This window comes from Nicotiana tabacum, chromosome 15 (genome assembly GCF_000715075.1).
Source record: "Nicotiana tabacum cultivar K326 chromosome 15, ASM71507v2, whole genome shotgun sequence".
In the NCBI taxonomy this organism is placed as follows: Eukaryota; Viridiplantae; Streptophyta; class Magnoliopsida; order Solanales; family Solanaceae; genus Nicotiana; species Nicotiana tabacum.
In genome coordinates, this window is record NC_134094.1 from 75493309 (window position 1) to 75512610 (window position 19302).

General features: G+C 35.5%; 2 protein-coding genes and 1 pseudogene across 2 annotated transcripts; 2 read left to right on the forward strand and 1 right to left on the reverse strand.

Moving 5' to 3' along the window:
* The first annotated feature begins 3439 nt into the window (after window positions 1-3439).
* On the forward strand, window positions 3440-8690 carry LOC107770582 (3-oxoacyl-[acyl-carrier-protein] reductase 4-like). Its single transcript, XM_075230890.1, has 11 exons — window positions 3440-3832; window positions 5229-5371; window positions 5924-5977; window positions 6211-6291; window positions 6365-6410; window positions 6484-6578; window positions 6659-6691; window positions 6848-6982; window positions 7063-7156; window positions 8226-8308; window positions 8396-8690. Exons 1-11 carry the CDS (start codon window positions 3658-3660, stop codon window positions 8426-8428), a joined length of 972 nt encoding a protein of 323 aa, XP_075086991.1. The 5' UTR covers window positions 3440-3657; the 3' UTR covers window positions 8429-8690.
* Window positions 8691-9487: 797 nt separating this feature from the next.
* Window positions 9488-10516, forward strand: LOC107823794 (TLC domain-containing protein At5g14285-like; annotated as a pseudogene).
* A 625-nt stretch (window positions 10517-11141) lies between these two features.
* On the reverse strand, window positions 11142-18237 carry LOC107823792 (uncharacterized). The gene is made up of 16 exons (XM_016650501.2): window positions 17968-18237; window positions 17799-17874; window positions 16658-16783; window positions 15814-16174; window positions 15643-15738; window positions 15367-15446; window positions 14509-14584; window positions 14255-14431; window positions 13474-13578; window positions 13286-13381; window positions 13104-13196; window positions 12980-13018; window positions 12841-12882; window positions 12087-12214; window positions 11854-11980; window positions 11142-11708 (listed from the first exon to the last, which is right to left on the reverse strand). The coding sequence occupies exons 1-16, from the start codon at window positions 18041-18043 to the stop codon at window positions 11553-11555; spliced, it is 1854 nt and encodes a 617-aa protein (XP_016505987.1). The 5' UTR covers window positions 18044-18237; the 3' UTR covers window positions 11142-11552.
* Between the last annotated feature and the right edge of the window lie 1065 nt (window positions 18238-19302).

Below are 19302 nucleotides of genomic sequence, written 5' to 3' on the forward strand. Positions count from 1 at the left end.
ATAGACGCATCTTCAAGATGGTCTCATGTTTGCCTACTATTATCTCGCAACCTGGCGTTTGCAAAGTTATTAGCCCAAATAATTCGATTAAGAGCACAATTCCCAGATTATCCTATAAAGACTATTCGCCTTGATAATGCTGGAGAATTCTCATCTCAAGCTTTTGATAATTACTGTCTATCGGTTGGAATAAAATTTGAACATCCTATAGCTTATGTTCATACTCAAAATGGCCTTGCATAGTCATTTATTAAAAGGCTGCAATTGATAGCAAGACCACTACTTATGAAAATAAAATTGCCCACTACTGTTTGGGGCCATGCTATCTTGCACGCAGCATCACTTATCCGTCTCAGACCAACATATTATAATAAATATTCTCCGTCATAATTAATTTTTGGTCATGAACCAAATATTGCCCATCTACGAATTTTTAGATGTGCTGTATATGTGCCAGTAGCACCACCACAGCGCAGTAAGATGGGCCTCCAAAGAAGGTTAGGAATATATATTGGGTTTGAATCACCCTCTATTATTCGCTATCTTGAACCATTGACGAGAGATTTATTTACTGCTCGATTTGCAGATTGTCGATTTGATAAAACAAATTTCCCATAATTAGGGGGAGAGAAAAAGGAAATCAAAGGAGAAATTGTGTGAAAAGTTTCATCATTATCTCATTTTGATCCACGTACCCCTATATGTAATCAGGAGGTCCAGAAGATCATCCATTTACAAAATATAGCAAATCAAATGCCAGACGCGTTTACTGATTTGAAGAGGATAACTAAGTCACATATCCCTGCAGAGAATGTGCCTATACGAATTGATGTCCCAGCAGGATCATCTACTAGCATAAGAACTGTGAACCTAAAGCACACCTTAAGCGTGGTAGGCCTTTGGGTTCTAAGGATCGAAACCGTAGAAAAAGAAAATCGACAAATGATCAAAATGATATTATGAAGGGATCTCCTGAAGAGACCCAAGATCTTATTAGTTCTGAGATTCCTGAAGAAATCAATGAACCCGAGACTCAAGTGAGTGAGAAATTTTTAATAAGTTCTACTGGTGATGAAATTAATTAAAATCGATCTGAAATAGTGGTGGATAATATTTTTGCATATAATGTTGCACTTAACATTATGCAAGATAGTGAGGATTGTGAACCCCGATCTGTCGAAGAATGTCAACAAAGATCTGATTGGCCAAAATAGCAAGGGACAATACAATCAGAATTGAACGCACTTGCTAAAAGAGAGGTCTTTGGACCAGTAGTCCAAACACCTGTTGGTGTAAAACTAGTTGGTCATAAATGGATTTTTGCGCGAAAAAGGAATGACCAAAATGAAGTTGAAAGATACAAGGCTCGCCTTGTCGCACAAGGATTCTCACAACGACCTGGAGTCGATTATGAAGAAACATATTAACAAGTTATGGATGCCATAATATTTCGGTATCTCATCAGTTTAGCCTTACGTGAAAGACTTGAAATACATATGATGGATGTGGTTACAGCTTATCTGTACGAGTCACTTGATAATGAGATTTACATGAAAATCTCTAAAAGATTTAAAATGCCTGAAGCATATTCGAAATCTCGAAAAATGTATTCAATTAGATTACAAAGATCTTTGTACGGTTTAAAGCAATCTGGGCGCATGTGGTATAATCGCCTTGGTGAATATTTACTGAAAGAGGGTTACATAAATGATATTATTTGTCCATATATTTTTATAAAGAAAATGACATCAGAATTTGTTATACTTGCTGTTTATGTTGATGATATAAATCTTGTTGGAACTCCAAAAGAGATCCAAAAGACAATTGAATATCTTAAGAAAGAATTTGAGATGAAAGATCTTGGAAAAACAAAACTTTGTCTTGGATTGCAAATTGAACATTTAGCAAACGGGATCTTTATGCATCAATCTGTATATACAGAAAGGGTCTTAAAATGCTTTTACATGGACAAAGCGCACCCATTGAGTACACCAATAGTTGTTCGATCACTTGAAGTGAATAAGGACCCGTTCCGACCTCCAGAAGAGGATGAGGAACTCCTTGGTCCTGAAACACCTTATCTCAGTGTAATTGGTGCACTTATGTATCTTGCTAATGCTATAAGGCCTGACATAGCATTTCCTGTTAATTTACTAGCAAGATATAGCTCTTCTCCTACTCGGAGACATTGGAATGGGATTAAGCATATTTTTGCGATATTTAAAGGGAACTCTTGATATGGGTTTGTTTTATTCTAACAAAGGTAGTGCAGATCTTGTTGGTTATGCAGATGCAGGTTATTTATCTGATCCCCATAAAGCTCGATCTCAAACCGGGTACATGTTTACATGTGGAGGTACTGTCATATCATGGCGCTCCACAAAGCAGTCAATTGTTGCTACTTTTTCAAATCATGCTGAGATAATAGCTATTCATAAAGCAAGTAGGGAATGCGTATGGTTGAGGTTAGTGATTCATTTTATTCAAGAAAAATATGGTTTGGACTGTGATAAAAGATCCACAATTTTATACGAAGACAATGCTGCATGCATAGCCTAATTGAAAGGAGGATTTATAAAAGGAGATAGAACGATGCACATTTCACCAAAATTATTCTACACACACGATCTTTAAAAAAATGGTGACATTGATGTGCAGCAAATCCGTTCAAGTGACAATCCGGCAGATTTATTTACTAAATCTTTGCCAACTTCAACTTTTGAGAAGATGGTATACAAGATTGGAATGCAGAGACTCAAATATTTGAAACAAGGTTTTTATCAGGGGGAGTAAAATACGCGATGTACTCTTTTTTCCTTACTAAAGTTTTTTTCCACAGGGTTTTCCTTATAAGGTTTTTAATGAGGCAACTAGAAATACATATTACTAAATATGTTTACTTTTTTTCCTTCACTAGAATTTTTTCTAATAAGGTTTTAACGAGGCACAATACCTTTTAATGAACATCTAAGGGGGAGTGTTATGAAAATAATTATATTGTGGATGTTCATTTATTACTCCGCTATAGATAATCTTCTTGAAAAAGATTATCCATTTAGTACTCTGTTGAAATTTATCTACAAGTAACTGATGCAGGCAGGTTGCAAGCAGCTCAATGAAATGATTTACAGCAACTTCTTATTAAACAGGCAGGTTGCAAGCAGCTCATGCAGACAGTTTACAAGCAGCTAAAGAAAAGCCTTGCAGCTGCTTCCTGAAAAGCCTCGCATCTGCTTCCTGAAAAGCCTCGCAGCTGCTTCCTTTCTTCTATAAATAGAGTAATTTTCAGTTCATTATGTACATAAGTTTGAAATTTGAATAATATATCAGTTTCTCTCTATACTTGTCCTTACTTTACAATTTTTATTTTATAACAAGTCCTATAATTTTAAATTATTATTACATTGCCCACCTAAATAAAAGCTCAAGCCGAATAAGAACCTCGTACAAATCGCCCGCCATTACAGAAACAAAGACAGCTCTCTTCTCTTTCGTTATTTCCAAAGCTTTGTCGAAAACATCGAACTTCTCCTCCCCACCCCCCACCGACCCGTGACCCACCACCACCCACATTGTGATCTCTATAGATACACTTTATATACAAAGCAGAACTACTTTTCTTGCATTTCATTAATTTCTTGTTTTATTGGAAAATCAATGGCTTTCTCTGCTACAGGATCGGCTCTTATGGCCCTTAAATCAGAGGGGAGAATCACAACGCCTGACAACAAAATCTGTAATTTTCTGCAACCATTTAGGCTAATTCAGCTCCAGCCCAGAAATTACTCCAGCTTGCAGTGCAGATCAAACAGCAAAAACTCATTTTCCTCTGGTAATAATATTTCTAAGTTCCATAGCTTTTTCTCTTTACTGGGTTTTTTTTATTGGTTGCTTTATATGATTTATATATACATAGATGTCAGACACACACACACACACGCACATTTGGTTGCCTTTATATGATCTAGTCTCTCACACACAGAGTCAGAGAGGATCAAGGACAAGATAACATTGAGTTTAACCAAATAAGAATTGATCGTTCGCGAAACATCTGATATGAGCTGTGGCATTTTCTGTAATAACGTTTTTGAAGTAAAGGGAAAGTTGAGATTTTGGACTAGATGTTATGTTATGTATAAAGTTTTTTTTTTTTTTCCGCTCAAGCATTTATCAACTGGAGTGTATGTCATCATGTCTCTGTTTCAATTTACTTGTTATGGGTGTATCAGACGTTTTAAGTAAATGCTAATTTATGCGTATGTTGGAAAGTAGAGAATTCCACCTTAAAAGGAAAGAGCAAGCTCGAGTGGTGGAATACTATACCAGCAAGTATATCGTGGACTATATGGAACGAAAGAAACAGAAGATGTTTTGAAGACTCTGCTAACTCTATCATTGTATACTTCACTTTACTCGTGGTGTAGGTTGGAACATCTAAATGAGGCTGAATCAGTGTTAAATGTTAGAAGCCATGCAGTATTAGGGTTATGCATAATTTGATAAATACGAAACCGAAAATTTTGGTATTTGGTATGGTATTTGGTTTAAGTTTTTAAAAAAATTGGTATTTGATATTTTAAAATGAAATACCGATACCGTACCGAAATATATATTATACTACACAATACACATATTATTAATTATAACATAAATATAAAAAATCTAAAATTTTACTTTCTTTTATTCTCTAAGTTCATCAATTAACTCTAAGCAAGTAACAATACATTTCTAATGATCAATTTTATTCCTTTATGTATAGTTTTCTCTCTTGTTATATTTGCTAGTTTTGGACAAAACTTTTGACAACAAATGTTTTTAGTTTTGTACTTTTGAGTATTTTAATTAAGAATATTACAGTTTATGACTCTATGCACTAGTTAGTATTCAAACCGAATAAACCGAAGTTACCGAACCGAATAAACCGAAAGGAGAAAAACCGAACCATACCGAATTTAATTAGGTACGGGATTGGGATAGCATTTTAAGAAACCGAATACCAAATATACCGAACCGAAATGTCTAAATACCGTACCGTACCGACCGACGAACACCTCTATGCAGGATTATAAGGGGCATACTTTTGATGTTTTGCTTCTGAAAAATTTGTTCAGTTTTAATACGACATCCTTTTGTGCTAGTTTACCTACAAACTTGCTTTACCTTCTAAAACAAAAAACTAGATAATTTTACTTTATGCAGATTTTATTCATTGCTAATGATTTGTGCAGTTGTAAAAGCACAAGCTATCACAGTTGAACAAGCAGCGGCACAAGTCACTTCTAAAACTGAGGCTCCTGTTGTTATTGTTACTGGAGCTTCCAGAGGTATCGGTAAAGCAATTTCATTGGCTCTGGGGAAAGCTGGATGTAAGGTACAAGATATGCTTCACCAAAAATTTCAATCCAAGTTAAAGAAAGTTATTCCTACGTGATAGGCCTAATTGGGATTCACATTCTTCTTGAGACTTTTGCTCTGAATTAATTCGATTGTAACTGGTAAAGTCAAGCTGAAGAGCAGAGTCTGAAATGATGAAAAAACTGTAACTGGTTTGTTTAGTAAAATCTACTAAATTTCATATAGTTGGTAAGCATTACTTTTTTTTCTGGAGAGCTTCTTGAAATCATTCTTAGGATGGTTCATATGGAAAAGGTACTTTAACAGATAAGCCGTATAAGTTATGTTTATGAGATTGTAACTACCAAATTATGTGAGCTGAAGTCTGCTGCATTGCTAGGACTAGTTTTCCTTGGGAAGAAATAACATGATTTTGGTATATGTGGTTCTCTGATAGAAATTTTCATAGACATAGAGTTCATCTTTTCATGTTACTTTCTCTGCTCCAGATTCATTCTTAACTGCTTCACAATAACTAATGCTTTTATTTAATGTTTGCTTCTGAAAAGGTTGGTCTTGAACTTTTCAGGTTCTTGTTAATTATGCAAGGTCATCAAAGGAGGCTGAAGAAGTTTGCAAAGAGGTGAAGTGCTGCCTCCTAAGTGACTATCTTTCCTGATGTGAATGTACTTAATATCACACACCGATAAATACAGTTAGGATTACTGGTGTCTGGTGGTTATCCCCATCTATTGATTGCTGGGGGTTTTAACCTTTATCATTGCCAGATTTTGTAGTTGATCTTAACTTTGAGGTTTCTTTCTTAATGGCTTAATGGGAGAAATATATGGATTTTATGGATTATGCTTTCAACAGATTGAGGCATGTGGTGGCCAGGCTCTTAGTTTTGGCGGAGATGTTTCCAAAGAAGCAGATGTGGAAGCTATGATAAAAACTGTGAGCATATTCAAATGTTGCTTATTGTTTGGAAAATCCAAGTTCTCATTTTGGTTTTGTGAAATTTCTGCAGGCAGTTGATGCATGGGGAACTGTAGATGTTTTGATAAATAATGCAGGTTATTAGAAAAGACTCTCCTCTTAGTATATCAGTTCCTATCCATTAAAACCTCTCTGATAATTTGGTTTCAGGTATTACAAGAGATGGCTTATTGATGAGAATGACTACTAAACAGTGGCAAGAGGTTATCGATCTAAATCTAACTGGCGTATACCTTTGTACACAGGTGCCTTTTACATTATTGACCATTCACTTTGATAGATTTCAAATTTTAGATTGCGAATCTAACCATCTGTCTATCTATAGGCGGCAGCCAAGATTATGATGAAGAAGAAAAAGGTACTTTTATTCATGTGATGTGAAGCTCTTTGTATGAAACATAATTCAGTAAGGCATTGAGAATGGTCTTATGAGTCATCTGCAAAACCATTTATTTTCCTCAAAATTCGATCTCCAGCACTAATATCACTCGTCTTATGTGTGAACACTGAACAGGGTAAGATAATCAATATAGCATCAGTAGTTGGCCTGGTTGGCAATTTTGGGCAAGCTAACTATAGTGCAGCAAAGGCTGGTGTTATTGGCCTGACAAAAACTGTGGCCAAGGAATATGCAAGTAGAAATATTAATGTATGTTGTTGAGACATGCTAAACTTTATGTTACATTAGTTAATCTCTGTTTTAATCTAACAAGTCCTCCTGAATAACAGGTGAATGCTGTTGCCCCTGGGTTCATTGCATCTGATATGACTGCTAAGCTAGGGGATGACATCGAGAAAAAGATTTTGGGGCAAGTCCCATTAGGTCAGATCTCTCTCCATGTATATAGCTACTATCTCAGGATAAATTGTTGTTGTTATCATAAGTCATGCTTCAGTTGACAAAGGGAAAATGAGATGGCGTACACGGAGTTGTTCCAAGTCATCCTCTCTAGAGTCCAATTAAAGGTCTTGGGATTTTATAAATGGTTTTATGAGCTTGAGCACTTCTGCAGGGCGAGAGATGCATAAAACAGCACCCAGGAGCAGAGCTAGGTATCAGTAAGGGGGTTCAATTGAATCCCCTTCATCGGAAAATTATACTGTGCAAATAGTACAAAAACAAACTCTTTTTTTATAATATATAACTGTTGAATCCCCTTGACATAAGGGAAGACTCTAGTGTGTAAAGGGGTTCAAAAGATGCTTTAGGTCACAAGTTCAAATCCAACTTGTGTCATTCTAATTTATTTTTTTTAATACCTTCAGATGACGTCGAGCTACCTCCAGACGCTTCCGTCACCTTGATTGAATGTGCTCCTAATAAAAACTTAGGTCTTCAATATGAGAGGTTACTTGCCTCACATGTGTTGATCATTGATGAGGAAAAAGAAATACAGTCCTTTACGGATTTCATGATAACATTGGTTAGCTTAGTAATGTGGCTTTGTGTACTAGAGCTCATTCCTACAATTAATATTATGGTGCTACAATCAATTTATCCCAGAATTTATGTGAGAAACTGTGACATCAATCTTCTAAATTGAAATCAATTTCTCAAATTGTACGAAATCATCTTGAAGGACCTACAATCTCTTGAAGTCCATGCAGACCTAGTAAAATTAGGGCACAACGGAAGAAAAAGATCCTATTTTAGGAGCCTTTTAGTCCTATCGAAAATATAGAGAAATTCTAGTAACTTTCATTTTTTGTATAATATTTGACTGAGATAACTTTAAATGGAGTGACATGGTCAGTGAGTCGACCTGGACGTGCTTGGGGTAAAGCCGTTGCATTATACGAAATAATGCATAAACTTTGAGCTTTACTGCTGTTATTTAATCCCCTCAAGAGTTGATCTTGTTCTTATTTATGTTTCTTAAATATGTTTCCAGGAAGGTATGGTCAACCAGAAGAAGTTGCTGGAGTGGTGGAATTCTTGGCCATTAATCCAGCAGCAAATTATATCACTGGCCAGGTTTTACATTTTATAGCATTTACCACCTTGTTTATGTTACAATGTAATGTTTGAGGATCTTATTGTTTCAGTTATATGTTCTTGCAGGTTTTAACTATTGATGGTGGTATGGTGATGTAAGAGGTCTTTGGAAAAGTACAACAATTTGATACTTCTGTTTTTCAGCCAAATGAAGACTAATTACAGTTTTAGGCAAATGAACCAAGAATATTTTGAAATAAATTGATATTGGTTTTGAAATAGCCTTCTTCAACTTTTGTACTGAAAATGATTGCTGTTGGAACAGTTCTTTATGTAGCTGACATCAGAACTGTCTTTAGTTCAAGTGTCATTTTAAAACACAACATTATATCTGCCTAATACTGACAACCATTTCTTCTCCTTTTCTCTTCCATGAGATTTTGATTATAATTTTCTTCTAGTACCAAAGGTTGATATTTCTTTGGTGGTCACTTTTATACACACATATACATCGACTATCAACTGTGTATCCATTTTATGTTCAACATTTTCATTTGTTACTTTTTTTTTTTTGTGCTGACTGTCAATTTATCACAAATTTCCTCATTTTTCTGGATTTGGCACTAATTTTTCTCTTGGAAGCTCACATACAGTTCTCTTGGAGAAAAGGAATGCATAAACTACCATTAGAGAAATGTGGCAAATGAAGTGATGAATTGAAAATGTCAGTAACATGAGATTGAGAAATAGTGAAGCAACTTTTAGATATTACTCCACATGGAAATGTATTTTTTTCAAGTTTAAGTGTTTTTTTCTTTTTCCTGTTTCTTAAGCAAAATAAAGGAACTTCTAGCAGAACTTACCCTCCCCTCACCCCTTCATATGGTCATAGTTTTTTTGTTTTTCTTTTGTTATTTAAGTTGTACACACTGCATATATAAATATTTCTTATACCATCACTGCAATTAAATTGGTTATAGCAGGTTAGTATCTGATTTTCGAGATAACTATCTTAGATTTGATATGAAGAGTTATTTATTGGTATATGTCAACTCACTTGATGGTGCAAAAAATTCTATAAAATGTATTTTGTGTTGGAATATTCTCTCAGCACAAAGTATAACGTGTGGGAATAGGTTGTACGGAAGACAGAGAGATGTTTCTCTTTGGAAAGAATTTACTCTATTATTTACATCACATATTCACATTACCAATAATTGACTAGTACCAATTGGTATACAAAGTGCAAAAATTAGATTCTCACCAGTCATCAAGTGTTTCCCTTTCTTTTTCCTCATCACTAAAACTGTATCCTCTTCATCTTTTCTGTTATATAATCTAATCTTTCTTTGATATCCTGATGGAAACTTTGACAATCTTGGAGTCAAATCTTGTTGGATTCACTCTTGTATTTTCTATCATATATCTGTTTGGATACTTGATCATATTCAAAGATTGGAAAGAAAAAGTGAGGTCTGATGCATCAAGTTGTATAATGTCTTTAGCTCATGGTACCCCTGCAGTAATCTTATCAATATACTCAATGTTACAAAATTCCCAAACTTCATTCCAAAATCTTGATTTTTCCACCCAAAACACACCATTCCAAGAAATGATACTTGAATACAGCATTGCTTACTTCTTAGCTGACCTTTTACATTACTTGGTCTTTTATCCAAGTGATGTGCTTTTCATTGCTCATCATTTGGCTACTCTTTATGTATTTTTTAACTTGTCGATTCGTCGTTCATCATGATGCAGCTACTCTTATTGGCCTTCTTTTTCTGGCTGAGATCACAAGTCCTTGCCAGAACACATGGAGTCTTGCTAGATATCGAAAGAACAATATCCCTATGGCTGCTAAATTATCACCAGTTTTTTATATGTTCTATAGTTTGGTTAGGGGGGTTATTGGACCCTTATTTGTTTACAAATGGAAAAGCAGATGGTGTGATTTCTAGGCCTATGTGGATTTCTTGGATGGTTGTGATTGTAAGTGCAATCTTGGTTAGTATTTTGTGGATTTCTAATCTTTGGATAGACTTTTTTAGAGAAAGACAGAGGAAGGAGTGGAAGAAATGTGATTAGGAGTAATTGATACAGAGGTTGTTGAGTTCAGATTCAAGGACTGAATCGAAGGATTTGAAAGTAGAATTTGTCTGCAGCTATAATTGGTGCTGAACTTATTATCTCATTAACTTGTGTAAATTATATTGTTAAATGACAAATCTTTTGTTTTCTTCTTTCTCATTTGGTTTCATGTACTTGCTTATTTTAGTCATCTTATTAGATTGTTCAAGTTCTTCGATGTCTATAAAACATAACAAAACCAAAAGGGAAGAAAATTCTAGCACCTTTCTTAGTTTATTGTTCTTTCTTCTTTTTTTCTTTTTCCTCCTTTACTTTTTCTTTAGTTTGCTTCTTGATTATTCCGATCTTGGGGGTTTGTGGTTTGTTATTTCTTTTTTTTTTGGGGGGTGGGGGCAGGGGTAGGATTTAATTTACTTGGAGTGTCTGCACTAACCATGGAGATGAAGTGAACGCGTATTAATGGCATATTCCCCCATTTGGAACATTGTTATCTTTAGCATATTGCTGAAAATGATGTAATTGATTGATACAGGCAGGCTTGGCTTGTGAATTGAAAAAAACCTGGTAGCATTTGTTTTGAAGTTTTCCAAAAATTGAGTTTTGAGTTTTTGGAAAATATTATTTGTTTGACCTATTTATGACAAAGAAACATACGGTTGAACTTTTCTTTTCTTATACGCAGTATGACTCGTTGCAAAAAGGAATCTCATATGGGGTTGGCTGACCACTTGAACTCAAAAGAGTTAAGCTTCCTCTCTCCTGCATCTCATAGCAGACAACCTTAGCAAATTTGTATTTCATTGTATAGAAAAGGATCCCGCCAGAAGATAATTAATTACCTACAACTAATAGACAGTGACAGAAGTTTTATGTTAAATTTTCTCTAACCCCCATGGACAAGGTAGCAGAACTTCTCCAAGTAGCTGAGATGCTATAATGAGCTAGACAGCTAACTTCCTAAATATTGACCTCAGACAGCAGCTGAACTTATAAGGTTGCGTAAGATGCTCTGACCAGCTATAACGACTTCCTTAATATCTAGACACTTGCTTCTGAATAATGGCAGCTGAACATCACCAACATAATAGATTCAGCCACAGCACACGTGTTTCTTGTGTTACTATCCACGAGAAGCCTTCAAGAGTGCAGTGTGCCCGAGTTCTTCATCGTCATGGTGATTTAGTTCTTAGTTCTATATACGAATAACTGAAGCACTTGACAAATCACAGCTTCCCTGGTAATTAAGCTCCACAAAGAAACCTCCTCCTTCTCCCCTTGAAAGTCGTCCAGGATTCACACAAATGGACTTTACTTCTTCCCCTTCACTTCTTTCTCCAAGGGAGATCACCTGCAGGCAGATGAAATTCTTAATAAATTGATTGTGTGAATATCTTCATGATCAAGCGCATTCATGTCTGTTTAGTTGCATTAGTTCCATATTGCTGAAATGATAGAAGCAAAGTTTTGGTGTGGAAATCAGCAAGTCATACTACCCTAACAAAATGAGCCAAGTCCGAGGGTAAGATGAGTATATCTGGGACAGTTGACATCTGAAGAGCTTCCGGAGCAAGAGAGAAATCAATGGGTATGCCTTCAGCTGGCGGATATAGAGGATAGAAGCTGTTGCATTTAGTTTGCAAAAAAGAAAAAGATTTAGCAAAAATTGGGTTAATTGAGCTTTCTGCATTAACAAGAGGAATTGCAAACAGTGCCAACTGAAACATGCCTGTGCTGGTTTAATATATGGTTTGCAAGAGTTGTCATTCGTTGCTTTGATCCCCCTTGTGGATTTCGTGAAATCTCCTCCGCACTAAGCTGTTTAAGAACATCCACTGTACAGCAAGCCACTTTCACCTGAAATAAAAATATCAAGAGCTGTCGTAGCATGGAGAAATTCCCTTCCACTGGGGGCAAGGCCGCAAGAGGTAAAAATAATCTCAGAACTGTTTTCTACGATTGACGTTTAGTATTGATTAAAGGTGTTAATCGGCCCGGCCCGGCCCACTAACAACCCGGTTTGACCCCGGTCAGCCCGGTTTGGTAAGGGATGGGATGGGTTGGCTAGGGTAGGGGGTTGTGCCGGACGGGGTCGGGCCTTTTTTGGCTACCGGTGCACCAGAACCCGGCTAGCCCGCTAACCCATTCAAGGGTTTTAACCGTATTCCAGCCCGGTCCAACCCAGTATAAGTTGTAAATTTTTTATTTTTTTAAATTCTGACGGGCTGTTTTTTCCCATGTCCAGCCCGATCCAGCCCGTCAGGTAAACACCCTTAGTATTGATGAGTCCCAACTTATTTTCACGTCATCCACAATTCAATTTGTACAGTCTAGACACATGCAGTCAGCAGCGACAGATAAAACATTCCAACGAGTTTTCCAAGACCTTTTCAGCATAATTATCAGTGAAAACGAAAAGAAAGGCATGTAATAGTTAAGAAAACATAAGGAATAGAGTTGCTGGACATATCATCAGCTTCTACCTCATTTGCACAGAATACTCCAGGATTTGTAATGCTATTTATCTGGTAACATACAATATCGTTGTCAGTAATGGTACATGATCATCCCAGACTAAGCCTTCTCTAGTAATAATTTGACCTATGGCAGTTCACTGCATACCTGGTATTCAAGATCGGGTGACTGAATGTCAAAGGCTGGCTGTAAGCAACAAAATAATGTATCAATATTGTATATGACATAAGAGCCAAAAAAAGAAGACGATTAAGCTGTTGGAAGTGTTCACCTGAGGGTAAACAAAGTCATGGTTAGCATCTCGAACAGATGGAACAAGAATCACGCGAGCAGCAGAACCCATATATTCTACATAATCTCTCAACTGGAAACCAACCAATGGAAGGAAACTGAATAAACATTTAAAAGCCAGAACTTTCTTGGAAAAAGAAAAGAAGTTTTATATGCAGATACCCTCGCAAGAATTTCATCCTGAAAGATTTCATCAAATGTCCTATTCACGGTTCCTTTCTTGATCTCGGGATGATCCGAATCTATAAATGGTCCTAGCTGTCAAGAGAATTTACGAAGGCACAATGAAACTTATATATCAGCTAATAAAAAGAGTTACAACTTTTGCATGAGGGCTGTAAACTCATTACCAATATGATCAATTGAGGCTGCTTGCGTCGTGCATATGATAGAAGCTCGGCAAGAGGTTCGAAGAATAAGTTATCAACAGTTGTAAAAGGACCTGCAGCTATAATCTGTACAAGAACGTAAAATGTTGAGAAGGCACCAAAACAAAGTAAGAAAAAATACAGAAAGGATGGTATAATCCTTTGCTGCAGAAGAGAGATTGGTTGCACATCCAAAAGGCAGAACCGAAGGATAATGCCCTTCTCTTCATATACCCTATGCTCAGAGCTTCTAATTACACTCAAGTAAATAAACATACAAAGAAAAAGAAAAAAGGGGGCAAAACGTAGAACACACACCAAATTAAATGGATATGGAGCGCAGCAAAATCTGCAAACCAGAAGGCCACCTTATGGAAGGTAATATTCATCATATGACATACATAATAAATATGTCCAGAATTCCATTTACAAGCCTGCACGGGTTACCACCAATAATAAGGCAACAAATGTCTCTGGAAAACATTGCTTGTTGTCAAAAGGGGCCAAACTCCAGTAAAGGGTATTTCATATGTTATTACATAAAAGGTAAACAGAGTTGAAATGTCAGTATCCTTAAGTTTTTCGAACTGAGAAAGGCAGGCATGAGAGATGAAATCCAAAACCAAGGATACTTCTTGGTACAACAGGCATTTCATATAAATACATAAACAGATTTCTACCATTAGCAAGCCAAATACATGTATCTCACTCACTCTTATGTTTAATTTTGTGGTAGACTTATATGGAGTACAAGCTTACCCACCAATGACAGCTCTGGCATAGCACATGAGGCGTTGGTTGACTGAAGATCTTGATCCATTGCTTGCTTCTTAGTAGGTGGGAGATTTTCCGTGGAAGAAACCGACAAAGGAATGCGATCAACAATTTTTGATGCAATTAGACAGTGGCCACTTGGGTTATGCCCTTCAACACCAACCACCTGAGTATGAATTTTTGAGGTTTATTCTTTGTTCAACATTTTAAAGTACTAATAAAACAATACATGCATTACAATACCTGGCCAGGGAAAACAGAAAAGTGGTTCAAGTTTTGCAAGTCAAGGCGCACACGCTGACCTCCAGAATACTCAACGCTGTTAGCAACTAGATATCATCAACCATAGAGAGCAGCATATCCATGGAAAGACAAATTTACATAGCTTAATGGTGCCAAGATAGATGGAAAATTCTCTAGGATCTTCTGACATCTATCAGTCATGTCAATAATGTGTAAATAATCATTCAATGTCAAAGCTAGTCAAGATAACAATGCCAATATTTTCAAAAAGGAAGTGTTTGCAGCAATTTGGAGTGCCATGATCTACCATAGTTGGAGAGTAAGGAATTGGAGATTGTTTAGAGGAATATATCTAAATAGTGAGTTAGTGGTAACACAGATAAAGAAGTGATAGATAGAATTAGTACACTTAAAATGTCCAGGAAGATACATAGTTGTAGAGGTTATTTACAACATTTACTGTGTAATAAGTCTGTTTGGGCCTGGATTTCATAAACACCCCTCCTAGAAGGTGATTTTTGGAACTAGGTGCCCGTTAGCTTGTTATTCTTTTTGTTATCAATGGTAACATTCACAGTTGTTACCAACAATGCCAATATTCTTAATATGCTTCTAAGAATATAAATGTAACTATCAATCTATCATACTTCAACCACCACTGACTGACTTGATCTAGAGGAATAGAAGAGCACAGAATCCTCTAAATATGGAATACTTAAGAAGTGACTTGGTGATAAATGTAACCAGGATGGACCATCTGTAAACTGCGGAAGAACTTTGAGCCAACTCAATCCAAAATAAAGAGCTGATTTCTTCCAAGCAAAAGACTAATTATACATGCAGATAGCAGCTTTTTACCTGCTTTGCAGTAAAATAGGCTTTTCCTTCAAACGCCCTTCTTCCTCGCAACAAATCATCCCAACAGCAAATACAGATCTCTGAAACAAAATGATCCATAAAAGAGTTAAAATTATGTCACCTTGTCAAAATGGAAATCAAGATAGTAAGTGGAAAAGCACTTAATGTCAGACTTTTAGTACATAAAGTTGCACTTGCATTGTAGTGCAAAAACAGCAGAATGCCAGTGCAAATATGTGGAGTGGGAATCTCATACTTCAAAAGCAAAGATGTTACCTGTGAAGCAACAGTAGGATCAGTTGGTTCCTCATGCAATCCAGAGGCTACAAGTGCTGTCGCATGATCTTTTATTCGGCTTTCAAGAAAATTAAACTGAAAAAAAAAAAATTAGTAAGGACTTCGTAGTGGAAAAACCTAGGTATTCTACCTCTGTGAAATAGGAAGTACCTTATTTTCCATTCTGTCATACATGAACTTGCACCCTGGCTCAGGTTGAGAGCTAATGATTTGCAAAGAACATCTTTTGCTTGGTTGGACTCTCTTTATGATGTCATCATTGGGGTTCTCCTGATCGTGTTCTATATTCATACTTTCTTCATTGGCCTTCTCATTGAGAGAAAACTGCACCACAAACTTGTTCCTTCTTTGTCCAAAGGGTGTAATTGTTTCTAGATGCTTTCTGGAGGTGGAAATGCTCCCATTAGTTTTTTGTGCTGAAGCAGTTGTTTCTGCCTGTGATGACTTTTGTTTATCTGTTGGGGTACCTAGAATGATTTCCTTGGTATCCTCGTATTCATCATTCAATATCCTGTGTTGATATTTTTCAGCGTCAAGCATTGAGAAGTCACATATTTCAGTAACCTAGAGGAAATATCTAAATTTCACATTAGCGGCCACTTATAGCTGGACTCGCCATTGTTTTTAGGGTTAGTTAATAAAGTATAGAATCTTTGTTTTTGTTTCCCACTTCATAACAATTTGAAAGGGGGCAGATAGAGTTCAAAAAAGGTGGATAATAGCAGCTATTTTTACATCTAATATGAGCAAAACTATTTCTGTAAGATTTCCAGAATCACAGGCGCAAGAGATATAAAATATGAAAAGATTTTCCTGAAACAACAGAATGAGATATATTTGACCCCTGATCCGGAAAAGGCAAACTGCACGTTTGCCAGAAGGTTACTAATCATTATAAGTCAGCCCAGTTGAGACATGGAAATGGGAGGTTCAAGGATACTAAATTCAAAAAATTTAAATATACTCAGAAGGCTGAACTAGAGAATACACTCACATAGAAATATCACTGGAGTAGAAATGTAAACCAGGTTCCTTTTTAACAATGTCCTCTCTCCGTTCATTCTGTAATTGTTGTAGAAATGCACCCATATGTGAACTCTGCACCATCAATTCCAGCCCCCTGAAACAAATGGCCATCAAGTGGAACTCCAGGTTTGGATTTCAATTAAAATTCAGAGGAGTAAAATGCAATGCCACTTCAGTTCTTATCCAGAGGTGAGAAGAATATCAAAGAGTCAAACTTTAGGTATATCTAGAATAACAGAAAGAAAAATCAGGCTGGTTCAAGTTATTTGACCATCCATTTGTTGCTCCACAATATAAGTGTTTTTCCATTCTGCTTTTACTTTTCCTCAACATTGCCACCAACCAACTTACCAAAAGACTTTTTTATTTCCGAATTAAGTCATATCTGTAGGCCTAAGTAGTTACCAAGAAAATACTAAGTCTTTGCAATTTTAGCAGCATCTGATCTAATCAAAGATGATTCAATATCTTTTAATGAAAACAAGTATGGAATTTTACTATATTCTAACTAATTAATTTTAGAAGCTGAAAAACTGGAAGCCCAAAGTGTCTTAGTAATTTGAATATTCTAAAAAGAAATGGTTCTTTGTTTACTTTTCTTTTCATCCACTTAAACCTCCAAGTTTTTCACCATAGCTCAAGAAAGAGTCTTGGTTTCACTAGTATATGGCCACATATTTGACTTAGCTCTCATTTCCTTAGCACAACCCACACACACACACAAAAAAAAAAAAAAAAAAAAAAAGGAAATGTGAACTCGTTTAAGGTTAAGTCTTTAGTCTAATCATGCTTCAGTAACAGGTGGAGTTAATTAACAAGCAATGGGTTCTGATATGTAAATGTCCAGTAGAATTGGTATATACTATATACAAGAAAACCGAATACCACTGCTTCAAGAGGGCAGTGGGTGAACTCCAAACCCACTAACTCTACGTCCTGGATCTTCCCTATTCAGTAACTTTATTTAATAAATATTCAGTACTTATTTTTTTGTTTTCTTCTAGTTTACTAATTCGCTTGAGAAGCAAAATAAACTGAAATTTACACAAACACAAAAAAGAAAATTAGGACTTTTTTTTCACTAAAATTAGAATTGAGTGAGGTCTGACCTGTTGAGAGAGTAAACGTCCCAGCTAGAAACGAGATCGGAAGGGCTTAGGTTGTATTGTATACAGAATGTAAGACCTAATTATGACAGAAAACAAATCACGAAAATTAACCCTAATTCTCCATATATATAGGGAAAGAAAAACAAAAAAATCATATTTTTTTACTTACATTTGTTAAGAATTTCTGCTTCATCATCGAGAGCGAAGCCATTTTTCAGGAATTCAGCTTTGATTTGCTCTTCCATGGCGGTCGTTGGCTGGCCTAGGGTTAGGGTTTTCTTTTCTTCTCTTTTGCAAGAGGAATAACAACTTTAGCTAAGAGGGAAATGGCGGGAAAATCTTCCCTCCACTTCTACATTTTGTTAATTTATAGAGAGAGGAGAGGCTCATTTATTTCTTTTTTCTTTCTCAAATGAAATCTAACCAATTTATCAAATTTGAAAAAGTTGTGTGCGTCCGAATTATTATATGACACTGGTAAAATTATCCGCGCTTTGCTCGGTGCGTAAAACTTCATTAAATTTTAGAAATAATATTTTTAAAATTTTAGTTGAGAAAAAAAAATTTCAAGTAATTACATATAAAAAGTACTATGTTGATGAAATCACAAAAATAAATATCGGGATTAGAATTAAAGTTTACATTAAACTGCATTTTTCATTATCAGTCTTTCTAAAGACAAAATTAAAAAATATATTTAAAGAAAATCTTCACTTCTATATATGTATCCTTTGGGGTTTAATACATAATTATATTACTCTAATTATATAATTAATTCATATATTTATGTATCTATTTTTCTTCTTTCATATGATAGTAAAAGCTTTGTTTTTCTAGAAAATTCCTATTCAAATAACAGGAAAATGAAACCAAAGTAAATAAATCATAAACCCCAAAAAATAGTAAAAGAAATAAATGGGCAACATAATTGCATAATTTATCCATTGAATTGCATTTTTTATGTATTTCTTTTCATAATTTTTTCTTTAATAGCTTTTCTCTGTCTTTTTCTATTTATCAATCTCTCTTTAAATTCTCCCCCTCTATACTCAATTGAATTTTTCTTCGTTCCCTTTTCTCCCTCTTCGTGCAACTACTTTTTCTATATTTTCTTTGATTTTCTCCCTCTTTCCCACTGCTACTCTTTTCAATTTAACTCATTGTATTGAATTGTGACAATTGTTGTGGGGACACCTTTAATAGGGGAAGATAAAAAAAATAATTATATATAATTTAAAGCAAATATTTAACAAATCACCTTACAAGGTATATTTGTAAGGTGCTTGCTATCAACTATTGCAATATGAATCTTAAATTAATGACGCCAAACTTAACTACACGGAAAATCAACTATTGCAATATGAATCTTCTCTCTCGAATACTGTTTCCCTGCTCTAGCATTCATCTTCTCAGGAATTTGAGCCCATTTAAAATGCAGAGAATATGCAAGAAAATATGTATTCTAGTTAATGAGGTCGCCAAATCACCCGGTCAATATTCCAAA

Bases quoted from the DNA above. Each gene is read 5' to 3' on its own strand.
- LOC107770582 (XM_075230890.1), top strand. From the start codon at position 3,658: ATGGCTTTCTCTGCTACAGGATCGGCTCTTATGGCCCTTAAATCAGAG. The intron at 6,292-6,364 runs GTGAGCATATTC...AAATTTCTGCAG, and splicing joins TGGAAGCTATGATAAAAACT to GCAGTTGATGCATGGGGAAC. The intron at 8,309-8,395 runs GTTTTACATTTT...ATGTTCTTGCAG, and splicing joins CAAATTATATCACTGGCCAG to GTTTTAACTATTGATGGTGG.
- LOC107823792 (XM_016650501.2), bottom strand. From the start codon at position 18,043: ATGGAAGAGCAAATCAAAGCTGAATTCCTGAAAAATGGCTTCGCTCTC. The intron at 16,175-16,657 runs GTGAGTGTATTC...ATATCAACACAG, and splicing joins TACTCCAGTGATATTTCTAT to GATATTGAATGATGAATACG. The intron at 12,883-12,979 runs GTATGCAGTGAA...GTATGTTACCAG, and splicing joins CACCCGATCTTGAATACCAG to ATAAATAGCATTACAAATCC.